Raw genomic sequence first — 12,302 nt, forward strand, 5'->3', positions numbered from 1 at the left:
CATAGGCGGAAAGATAAACCTGGAGGGACTAGGTCTCATCTGCTAACCTTCAGGCAAAATCGCAGAAGAACCCTTTAGATAAGCTTCCCTCATGCTGTTAAGTGCAGCCCAGATGAACTAGGCTGTGATTGTGCAAAATCTTTGGAAAATAAGGGTACATTTGCCATGATGAAGCTAGTGTGGGACTCAGTGGACCTTCTGGCTCGAGGCTGCGGGAGGTCACGTTCTGAAGGAGATGCACCATCACGTTCTGAAGGAGATGCACCATCAGCAGTACAAGCCACACAGACGGAAACCTTGGGAGTGTTTTTCTTCATTTTTTTGACAATTGCAGGACAGTATAATTAAAAGAAAACACAACTCATGTACATCAATATTTTGATTTTTATTGAAGAAATATATAAAATACAAAGGGAACGGGGCATCAGGGTGGTCACAGGACTCTGAAAATAAATACATTTGATATAAACCACAACAGGTGATAAAGGCTATTTGCATATAATAAAAATAAAACAGTAGCTGTACCAGTATCAATAGAAGATCCTCAAGGTCGTAAATAATTTATTTATGTACAATAAATAACAAGATAACTTGGGAGGGAGGTGATGGAAGTGCAGAAGTGGCCATTTGAAAGTCTTAAACAGAACAGCTAGTCATTAGGTTACATAGATCTTACAGGCTCACACAGAACGATCCTGCACTTCAAAAACAGCTCACAGAATTAGGCCTCATACAGCAGAAACTTGACTGATTACATAACACAGCTATCCTACTAGCTACACAGCGCTCGTAGGCTCAGGCATTCGACAGCTGAGCTATTCCTCAGGAATGACATTTACCTATATGGCCACCTATGCTTTTGCTCCACCTCCCAGATAGAGGAACACCCTCTAAAATATATTAATACAGATCATAAATATGTATTCCTCCCCCACACAGGATTAGAGGTGGAGTGGGGCAGGGCTCTAGAAATGGAAGTGATGGCATAGCACATTGGCATTGCATCTCTGACATCACTTCCTGACTAACTGAAAAGAAGATTAATCCTTTATTCCAGGACAGTGTTCCATCGATTAGGCAACATCATTCGTCCCTGTAGATTTTGACGAATTAGTGTGTTGTCTGGTTAGCTCCAACCCCCGTCCCCCACGCACTCCATCTGCTTCCCTATTCTTGGTTCCCTCCTGTGCATGAGCATCCCTTTAACCCATCACCTTACGCCACCCGTGCTTTTTTTTAACCATGCAGCAAACACTTGCCTGGTGGTTTTTTCGTCTGCATTGTCCTCCGCCTTCGCCACCCCCAGTCGTATCTCTTACCTTCATCTCCTTCAGTCCTCACTCCCTCTTGAGCCTTCCGTATCGATTTTTGCAACTTCACAGATTTACCCTCGACGACTCCTCTCCATCGCATCTCCTCTCTCCATCACTTTCTCGCTCCATCTACCGTCTCTCCCCTTTCAACCTCTTTAGAACCTTTAGTTTGGTCCCCCAAATAACTCCCACAATCCTTCTTCCCTCTCAATCCCCTCTAATTAAACCTACCACTCAAACAATTTTGAGCCTCCAGCCATCCTCTCAGTGGGCAGAGAAGAGAAAAAGGAGGTATGTATTGTGTGTGGACTGGATACCCCAATATCTCCGTCGCAAGACAACCAAACATGAGTCCCCTCTCACAATGTCCCGGAATAAAGGATTTGAGTACAGTTTGTATGCAGCAGCAGGATAGAATAACAGATGAAGTGTGTCCCCAGACACCGCTGGTGTAAGCCTCACCCCCCACACAGAGGCCATGCTTGCTGCGTGCAAGGTCTCCAGTGCAGTCAACAATTTGGTCAACTTCTCCAGCTGGAGTGTTGTACTCAACCAGGTCTTTTAGACCATTGCACACCCCTCGGGTGATCATGGTGGGAAGCGAGAGGAGGCATTGAGGCACTTCTTGGCCTGCTCCAATGGCAGCCATGGGACATTGCAAGCTTGTGTGCCCTGCCCAGGTGAAACCGAGACATCCCAGTGTCCAGACTGTGGCACAAACATGTATGAAGTGCAAGACTGATGGTGCATGTCCCACAGCCAGCCACACATAAGGACTATGAGTAGGCACCAGGGTTGGAGGAGATGCCATTCCCAGACTTGACAATGGTAATGACACTGGTGGCAGCCACCTTGGCTGGGGCGATTGGGCCATGTGCAACAGTGCGAGCAAAGGTTTGCAAGGCATCATATTTAGCACGCAATGCGTCAAGCTCGCCCCGCATTGTGTTGTTCTCACGAGCCAGCTTCTGCACCTCTTGCTGAAGGTCCGTCTTCTGCTTCTCCAGCTCTTCCTTTTGTGAGACACGCTTTACCCTGCAGCTGGCGGCGTAACCCCGGTTCTTCAGGGTGCGACGTCGTTGCTTGAGCCGTGCCACCTCATCTTTAGACAACCCCCGCAGGTGGTGATTCAGCTCTCGTACCGTCATGCCCATCAGCTCATCATCAGAGAGCACTGGGGTATTCTCCCCCATTTCTCGCTTCACCTGTTGAGAGACAAGGGACTATAAACAGGAGCAAACATTGGGTATTTAAACAACTTCCCAAGATAGTCAACCTTGCATTTATTTGCTGAGATGGCCCTTCAACGTTAGAACCCTAAACGATGGTTGACTGGTGTGGAGGGGTGGATAAGACTGTAGAGTCCGCTAGCTTTGAACTTATCCATTATAAGTTTCTAAATTAGGTTAGTAAGAGGGTTGATTGGGCTGGGATGGGCAACATAGGAATGAGGACATCAATGCCGACTAAGACGACAGGGGAATACGTTTTTTCCAGCAGACAGCAACATGAAGCAAACCAGAGTAAATACTGGTCTGGATATTTCGCTAGAGTCTAAGCATTTGGTTGACATTTTAAAGAGGCCTTAGTGCAAGGATCATCTTTTTTAGACTGACTGTTGGTTTGGAATATACTTCTTTACAGACGTTAATTTAGCCTGTTCAGCCTCAAAGATGTAATGTAATCAGTGCCTTAGAACATTGTTTACATAGGAAGAGCAAATGGCATTTTTGGATGATCGTGGAAATAACTTCTCACCTTCAATGCTTTTGATGATATTCCGTCTGAGGACATGGCCCTCCCTTGGGCTTGGGTTGTACTCCTGAAAAAAATAGAAATAGTTATTTGAAGACAACTCAATTCTTGTCCTTTCAGATCCCCCACAAGCACTTCTCTTTGTATGTTTTTCACTTCTCCTATCCCAGAATGTGAAACCAAGCATATTTCGAACTACTAAAATTTCCCTACACTGAAATAGATAATTTCTGGGATCTTTAGATTGATGTACACCAACCAAAATCAAATGATTATTGTATTAATGGGATGGCTTGCAAATCAGTTTGTGTGGATAATATATTAATTATTATAATTTTCTAGTCATTTTTCCCATTTTTTCTAAACCTCAAATGTTCATATTTTAAAACCAATGTTCTCATTTCTTTCTTAAGTAACCACTCATTGCACCAAATACATTTTCTTACTATGGTGTATATATGTTTCAGGATTGTGAATACCAAGTATGTTCAACTACTTAATCCCATCCCCCAAGATGGACTTTTAGGAAACTTCAATACAGCCAGAACACTGATTTTGTTTTATTTGAGGCATTCATTCATTCATTCATTCATTGTGAGGAGAAAGTAAGGCAATTTTCCGTGTTACTAATTGTGTAGATGATGAGTGCTATACAATTAGAATACTAATTAAAGTATAGCACATCATTCTAGTAATATTCTATCAGGGAGCAGAATATGCACTCGCCACTGAAGAATAACAAATGGTAGGATGTGTGTATGTCTAGAACTTATATGTCAATTGACATGGCTGGTCAGTCGCTTGCAACAGCATCGTTATCCGTTTATATACAACGGTTCAACTTGGCGCCAATAATAAAAGTGTATACTTTGATAATGTGTGTAAAATGGTTACATCTGATTTGCAGTAACTTTTGGAATGTTGAGTAAAAGGAGTAGTTACACTAAAATACAAGTCTTTTAAAAACCTGTGGTCTAGAGAGATTATTAAACCTCATTGCTTAATTGACAAGGCAGCCATATCAGAAAATGGAGTGGCTGCGCAGACCCTTCTTTGGCGTTAAATCTTTAAAACATGAGCCGGGATAATCAAGAATAGAAATATTCTTAAACATTTGAAGTGTGTAAATAGATTTAACACTTTAGCAACTCTAAACCAGAGAGGCACTCTTGCCTGGATTCAAGGATGTGCCATCATTTTTTCCCCACAACCTTTCCCCTATTCCCCCCCCCATAGGCCACTTTGCACAGCCCACAGCCTGTCTGGATTGTCACATTTGCTTTTGCCGTATAGACGGGGAGACGCAGGAACAGTCGGATGGGAACGGTGGAGGTACATGAGATAAAGGAGTGGGGCTGGGGCAGCTTCCCATCAGGGGAGGGCAAGAGCAAGACATAGTGGAAGATCAAGGGTGTCCCCTGCACAAGAGACTGTATTCGCATAATTGACCTAAAAACATTTGACCTAAAACATTTGTTTCGGTCAAATTAAATGAAAATGATATATGGGGGTGGACAAGGGTATAGATTAAGTTGAGGGGAAGGCGGAGGGGAGTTGCGCGGGGGGGGGCGTTTCACTCCCTGCATTTGAGAAAAAAAAGAAAAAAAAGTTACATAAATGTCATCAAATGTGATTAGGTCAAATGTTTTGGGTCAAATAGACCCAAACCCAAGAGCAGGGTGGCAGTGGAGATGGTGTGGACTAACTGCCACCCACAAGAAGAGGGACATGCATACAAGTCGGCGGGGGATGGAGGGGCATGTTTACATAAATTCCCCGAAGAACCAAAAATCAGGCTTGGGATATCAGTTCACTACAAAAGTGACATGCTGGGAATTTTCATGGGACCATCCTCACAGTGTGCACTGTCACTGGCTTCATGCCAGTCCCATGGCTTTCTAGAAGGACTCTTCTCTCCCAGGTTCTTCATCATATGAGGATCATATGGCCTCCAGGTCACCTCAGCAGTTGGTCACATGTCCAATTTAAAAGGACCTACCAGAATGTGGAGGAAGTGGATGTCAACATTCTACCGTCTGCTGCCAATATTTCAGGCTGGCACTGTGGCAGAATTTGTGCCACAATAAGCTCTAACAGGTCGGTTACCCCCCTCTCCACCCGCCCCAACTCCCCCATTGACCCCAGTTTAGTAAAAACGTATATGAAGGCACACAAACAGAATTTGCCAAGTAAAGATTTCTTGATTAGCAATGTTGTACTAATATTTTAAAATGTCACCATAAGTCATTTGTACCAAAGATAGAAAATTAGCAAGAGTACAGCATTTTTGTGTACCGCTCAAGACAGACATTAGTGAGGAGTGTCTGTAAATTGTCAGCTGCATGAATGGACACAAATAAATATACCTGTTAAAAAGGCTCAGAAAACATTTTTTCAGTGCAAGGCTTTGTGAGGCTGGGTGCAGTGTTGCACAGCAGTGCCCTGTATATTGAATGCTTGACCCATAATTTGCTGTGTAGAGATTGTTCAGAAGTTTCAAAAAGCCAAAAGGTTCCCAATGTTAAAGGAAAGTTAGAGCCTGAAACTAAGCCCTTAGTATGGATTTGCGGCAGACCGGGTAATGGTCAACATAAGGTGGACAAGATGGCCCTTGTCGGTCATTGATGTCGACGGTTTTCAATATACAGTGAACAAACACTCTGGAGAGGGCAGGGCTGCTAACGGTCCTCAAGCCCAAGTGCAGCATTCCAGCCCTGCTCATCCAATGAAGAGGTATTTGTCACTATCAGCACTCGGCGTCTCCACCTGGGGTGCTGATACTTGTGCGTTTTAAAGGGAACCATGATTTGCGCAAGTCATGCATCCCTTAAAAAGAAATTACCCATATGTCTGTGATTGGAAATAAGTATTTCCAGGACTTGAATGTGAGCACAGGTGAGTGGGCTGTGGTGCTCTAGGTGTGGCACTCCAGTGGACACTGCATCCAAGGACAGGTTGAAGGCTGGGCAGAGGAGTAGCGGCCTCGCATTTAAAGGATGGCAGCTACTTGCAGGTTCCACTTGCGTTCCAGCCCCAAATTGGCCGGCTCCCTCCCGCAGGTGCGAATATACAATCAATCATACAGCAAAGCGAGCTCTGAGGGTGTGGGGGAGGGGGGGGGGGGGACCAACTAGAGTGTATGGTATTTATTTTAATTTCTGAAGCACGCTAAACCCAGGGGAATCAAGGCACTGTTACAGAAGCAGTTACACATACAAGAAGCGATCACAGTAATATACCCGGGCAAAGTTTATGCATCCTACCGTGTGCAGTTTCTGCTAATAGCCACATTTTTAGAAATCTCCTGAAGACCCTCGCTCTTAGAGCAGAGAAATTGGAGGAGCGAGTTCCACCGTTTAGCTGCAAAGGTTGGAAAAGAGGCACCACCAGCTTTGGCTGGTTTGTATTTCGGTTGCAATAGTTTGTGATCGCTGACAATGTTCTGCGTCAATTAGGGGGGGAGCAGAGTTGAACAAACATCTATGTGTGATAGATAGTGTCTTGAAGATAATGCGCTCTCCGATTGGAAGCCAGTGGGCAGGTTTCCTGGCGGCCAAGATGTATTTGCGTCTTGAGATATTGAGCGCTGCTCTAATGTCTTTCCAGATCACCTGCATCTTTCCAATGTTCCGGTCGGAAGTGCCGGAAAATAAGGCATTACAGTAATTCAGCCTTGTATGATTGCACAAGCAATTGCGAGACAGCTGTCCTGGGAGAGGAAGGACCGGTCGGCATTAATCCGTTTAGTTTGGTGTGCAGAGGAAGAGGCTATAGCATTCACTTGGCACGGAAGTGTAGCGTCAAGGTAAACGCCAAGGGTGTTCACTGATGACAGGTATTTCGATGCCATCAATGCAGAAGGATATGTATTCGACATTGAGGTTCTGAATTACTGCGGCAGCCCTACCAGGAGGAGCTCTGAGGCAGTGAATGGTCATCCAGGCCTGTACTGCTGCATAGAACTTGTTTAGAGAGCGGGTGTCCAAGTAGTTGCCAGAGGTATGAGGATTTGTGTGTCATCGGCATAGTTTGTGTAGGATATGCCAATGGGGTCAAGTAGATCGAAGAGGGATTTGGTGAATATGTTGTAGAGGGTCAGGTGACATGATACGTGGGGGGCTCCAGGGGATAGGGGGCAGGTGGGGCACTGTGGTTCTCGACTCTCACGGACCGGCCTTCAACGAAGGTCACCCAAGTGGTGGCTTCCGGCGATAAGTGTGCTGCTGTGGTGGTGTTGGCAGAGGATCTGATGATCAACCAGGTAGAAGGCAGCTGAGAGATTAACGAGGAGGAAGAGCAGGAGGAGGAGGGCCGGTTTTCCCTGATCTCATCAAGCTAGTTTTTGAGGTCAAGCAAGGCAGATTCTGCCGTGGGGTTTCTAGTTCCCTCTGGATTGTGAAAATCTCTTAAATTAGACTTGGCCATTATGATCGCTTGTCTATGCTGCAGTCAATTGCAATTTCAGGAAGTCTGTGGGAGATTTTTTTCCAGTTGGCTTTAGCCAGGCGTTTAGTTTTACTAAGCTCAGGGAGTTTAGGGGTGAACCAGGAATTGGCATGTTTTAGATTTTCTTGGGACTAGTGGTGCAACTGCGTCCACTGCTAAGGTGAGAGTATTTGTGTATAAGTCAGTGAGCAAGCAGGGGTCGTTGGGAGTGCTTGCAGCAGAGGGGCAATACGGTCCTTCGTGTGTTTGCGAGAGCTGCGTGCCCAAGCTGGTGGCAGGGCAGGATGGGCATGTGTGGTACGCTCATGAGGCAAAATGGTGGAACACAATGTGATGGGTCAGACCAAGGGCACAGTGTGTTTGCATGGACGGCTATCTGGCAATTGAGGTCAGCTACCCGTTTAGTGTGTGGCCCTTTAGGCAGGTGAGGTTAAGGACACAGGGTAGGAAGCCATGAGCACTGAATGAATTGGCTAGGGTAGATGCATTCAAGTCAGATGGATCATTGAGGCCCAGGTTCAGGTCGCCCAGTTCTAGACATGGGCTCGATGCCACTGCATGCATGATATCTTCTTCAAAGGTCAGGAGGCGAGAGACAATGAAGATGGTCATGTGTCTGTGTGAGAGGGATAACTTAACTGAGAGTAGGACACAGTTCCCTGCCATAAGTACTGTGGTGTACTTATGGGATGGATTATTTGGCAATCAATAGTGAACTATTGATCACTACTTTGCATAAAGATCTAGTTAGCTTTGCGTAATCAATAGAGAAACTAAGAGTGGATGGAATAGCAGGCAGAGAACTGGGCAAACCGAGTGGACTATTGCAGTTTGCGGCCATCTCCCTTTCAGGGTAGATGGTATAAAGCAACAGGGTAAGAAGATCGGTCAATGATTTTGGGTTCCGCTCATGGGTTGAGAATCAGTGGCACAGATATATGCAACCAGCGGCTCACAGAACTAGGGTTGACAAACGCATTTGGATGTGTGATCATGTTCATTTTCAAGAGTGTTCACTTGTCAATACAAGGCACTCCCCCCTCTGCCCCAACAAAATATTTTGCACTATGAGATTTATACATCAACTTTACTGAAAAACATGGAGACCAATGCAGCGTTTTACAGTAGCAATACTCAGTGATCCAGATAAGATTTTGAAGTGGGAGTATATTACTCCCTATTTTTTTTTAAAGTTGGAAGTCACAGTAAAAATCTAAGTCCACTTCCCGATGGGAGTATTAGAAAACGGAAATGTCTTTGTAAGAATAATTCCTTTGCACACCTAATCATTCCTACACATGGATACTGTTCATTTCTTAGAATTAGGCAGTAGTAATAGTAGTTTCTTCCCGTTGTACTATGTGCACTACTGGTCCAAATGGATCTATGGAGCTGTGCGAGTGAAAGCAGGGGAACATGGTCCTACGTGTCAGTTTCTTATTTTTTGTTGGGAGTCAATTGAAATTCCTGTTATTTGTACCCGCTCTTCATTCTCAGGGCTCTCGTTATATTTACATTCATTTCATATTTGATCAATGGCCACTTAAGAGTCACAGATTATTTTCCTCCAAATATTCTAGAGCCTTGTGTTTTTTTTTAGTCATTGTGAACTTTGATACGGGCCTTATCCAAATTCTTGACCCAGAATGAAGCAATTCCTAATTAGAAGTCAAATTTTGAAGCACAAATATCCTCAACAGACAGAACTGTCTCAGATAATTGGCAATGTATAAACTGTCTAGTGGCATCATGAAAAAGTAAAGGCACAAAAGTGCTCTTAGTATCCTGTGGAAATGACTGATCGCCGACTGTTGGCTTTGAGGCATTTTTTCCAAGAAACTTTGCCTCTTAACCGAAGTCCGATTTTACAAATATTTGATCATAATTTTCGGGGCATCTGCGATCAGGACTTTGAGCTCAGTTTGTGGGTCTGACTGCCATTGACAGAGTAACGATACTGGTGAAATCTGTGGTTCAGAATACGCTGCTTATGGAACTGGAGTCCTTTTTATTATCTACTAGCAGAAGTACCCGTTCGCGAACGGATTCTGTAGACATAACACTGATCCTAGGTCGGTGTTGCGATTGCTTTTCGCTTGATGTGCTTTGCTCCCTGAAGTAAACTGCTCTGGTATGGACGTGTGTGGCTTGCTGGCATACTTTGGGGGCGGCGAGAGTTGGTATGCTGCTGCATCCTGGGATCTTCTGTGCTCTCCCCACCTGTCGCCTCACCCTGGCATGGTGCAGTTTGTTGCTGTGTATTCCGGTGCAAATATCTTGTGCATCCTAGGGCCTGGACCGTTTTGTATCGAGATCGGTCCTTCTATGACCAGTTTGATGTTTAGCCGATATTCAGCCAACAGTCTCATGGGTGAAGGGGCTGAAATCTTGGGGGGGGGGGGGGGGGGTGGGGGGGAAGGGGCAGGTTGGGAGTAGGGTAGGGTGTCCCAAGTGGAATGTAGCCAGTAATGTCCAGAGGGTCCTAACAGGTAACTATACTAAATTTGGTGCAGATTGGTGAAACGATGTGGAATTGTATAAGCAACAATGCTTCGCATATATATATATATATATATATATATATATATATATATATATATATATATATATATACACACACACACATACCCACAGTTTCTCGTTTATCACCTTCTTAGATGTGAACTTACGAATAGTGGAACAATCACTCACGTGTGAGCTACACAGAAAACCAACAGGGTCAAACATGCCACTTCATGCCAAAAGTGGACATCCGAAGAGCTTAATTTGGAGTGTACCATACGGAGAATTCGTTAGGATAAGAAGAAACAGCTCTACTCTGGCCACATATGATACAGAGAGTAAAACCACAGCGAGAGGATTTTTACAGCAATGTTATCCGAAGAAGGTCATCGAAAGAGCGTACCTAAGAGCTAGAAGTCATGACAGACAAATTCTCCTGGTGGACAAAGAAAGACAACTAGGAAAGAGAATGAAGAGACACGTCTTATCCTAACATATGATAGTAGAACAACTGAAGTAAAACGAGAGTTGCAGAGACATTGGAAAGTGCTCACTATTGATAAGGACATTGGTAAGTCACTCAAGAAACATCCAGACATCAGTTTTAGAAGGAACATTTCGATCAGACAGTTTAGTTCATAGCTTTATGGATAAAGAAATACTCGATGATGCGAGCTCCTGGCTAAAAAAAACGAAAGAAAGGTTTCTACAAATGCACAAGGTGTAATATGTGCAAGTTTGCAAAAAACTGTGCCACTTTGGAACACCCAGTAACAGGGGTAACTGCACATCAATGAAAAAATCACGTGCGACACTGAATACGTGGTATACATTCTGTCATGTAAGTGCAACAAGTGGTACGTGGGAAGCACCTAGTGCAAATTGAAAACAAGAGTGCAACAACATGTCAGGGCGATATACAACAAAGATGCGAACTATCCAATGGCCAAACACTTTACTGAATACCACGAGAACAACATGGAAAGTTTTGCATTCTTCGGAATCCATGCCATCGAAAATGGTCCTAGAGGAGGAGACCGAGAGAAAAAGCTACGACAACAAGAAACCCGTTGCATTCTAGATTTTGAAACAAAACAGCCAAGGGGCCACAACATGGACGAAGAACTGTATACCTTTCTAGGACATTGATTGTTATGATCAATGGTCCTTATGTCTGGTACATAACTGATTTGAAGTAATTTCATAAACTGGGTTCCAAATAAATATGAACCAAGTTTTGTTGCAGATTTTAACTAAATGTTGATCACATGTGTCGTGGTGATGGGTATTTGTGTGCTTTTGTGGAGAGCCACGATTGTGGAGTGGTGTATATTTTTAATATTCGGACCAGTATGAACTGACACATAATGTAGGCTAGAGACATGCAGGTAACATCAATTGGGATATTGTCAAAAAATTAATCTGTTCTGAGGCTGCTAAGAACTGAGCACCAAGCACTTTATGGACAATTAAGTCTTTATGCACGTAAGCACCTGGAACTTTGACAAACTGCACTAGGCACTTTATTTGACAAATGTCGAATGCACTATGCACTTTACGTTAAGGCATAAGACACTTTAAAGAAAATAAGGAACTAGATGCAAGCTATGTATTACCACATTACTCGTATCAAGTGGAACATCATTCGAATAAGTTGCAGGCACTATGCTCTCTATTTTAACACACCCAACATCTGCAAGACTAGTACAAAGTGTGCCGTAGGAGAGACCATATCATTAAGAAGTTAATAGTTCACTAATGACAGTACTGGGTACCACGATAGTCGTTAATGATTATTCAATCACTGACTTCACATGAACAAACTCTAACGAGGTAAAATACATAATTGGAACTAAGCTTATCTTAAGATGGCCGCCGGCACACAACTAACTAGCTACTAACATGCAAGACCCTTCTTTATTTCCACTAAATGCCGATCTGCATGTCCTGTCTCTATGCCTACAGTTGTATTGTTTTGTATTTAACGCTATGGTGATAGGATACTGGTGTTGTGAGCAAGCGGCGAGTAACGCCGCGAAACGCGTCAACTTTTTTTTGGGAAAGCCGAAATGCAAGGCATATTATATACGTCGATGCCAACTTTTAACCAATAAAGAGGTTATAAAAGACATGCTGAGAGTGATGTAAATCTCTGAAGTAATATCCGAAGGCGAGTGCTCCTCGAATGACTGATGGCAAGTCAGTTACATGGATGATATATATAATATCTGGTAAATGCATTTGCATAGATAGCGTGGGTGCGTTATGCTCCTACAGCCTCTGTCC

The 12,302-nt window shown here is 43.9% G+C and overlaps 1 protein-coding gene across 8 annotated transcripts in view; it reads right to left on the reverse strand.

Moving 5' to 3' along the window:
* Nucleotides 1-366: 366 nt before the first annotated feature.
* The window catches only part of MAFF (MAF bZIP transcription factor F), a 56,542-nt gene continuing 44,606 nt past the window's right edge, over nucleotides 367-12,302 (reverse strand). For all 8 annotated transcript variants that reach the window (XM_069652983.1, XM_069652981.1, XM_069652986.1 and 5 more), the window contains 2 exons: nucleotides 3,072-3,135; nucleotides 367-2,518 (listed from right to left, as the gene is read on the reverse strand). In XM_069652983.1, the coding sequence (XP_069509084.1) occupies nucleotides 2,090-2,518; nucleotides 3,072-3,135 (493 nt within the window). In that variant the 3' untranslated portion in view covers nucleotides 367-2,089. The remainder of the gene's footprint in view (nucleotides 2,519-3,071; nucleotides 3,136-12,302) is intronic.

Source organism: Ambystoma mexicanum, chromosome 3q, assembly GCF_040938575.1.
Source record: "Ambystoma mexicanum isolate Mex_15411 chromosome 3q, UKY_AmexF1_1, whole genome shotgun sequence".
Lineage (NCBI taxonomy): Eukaryota > Metazoa > Chordata > Amphibia > Caudata > Ambystomatidae > Ambystoma > Ambystoma mexicanum.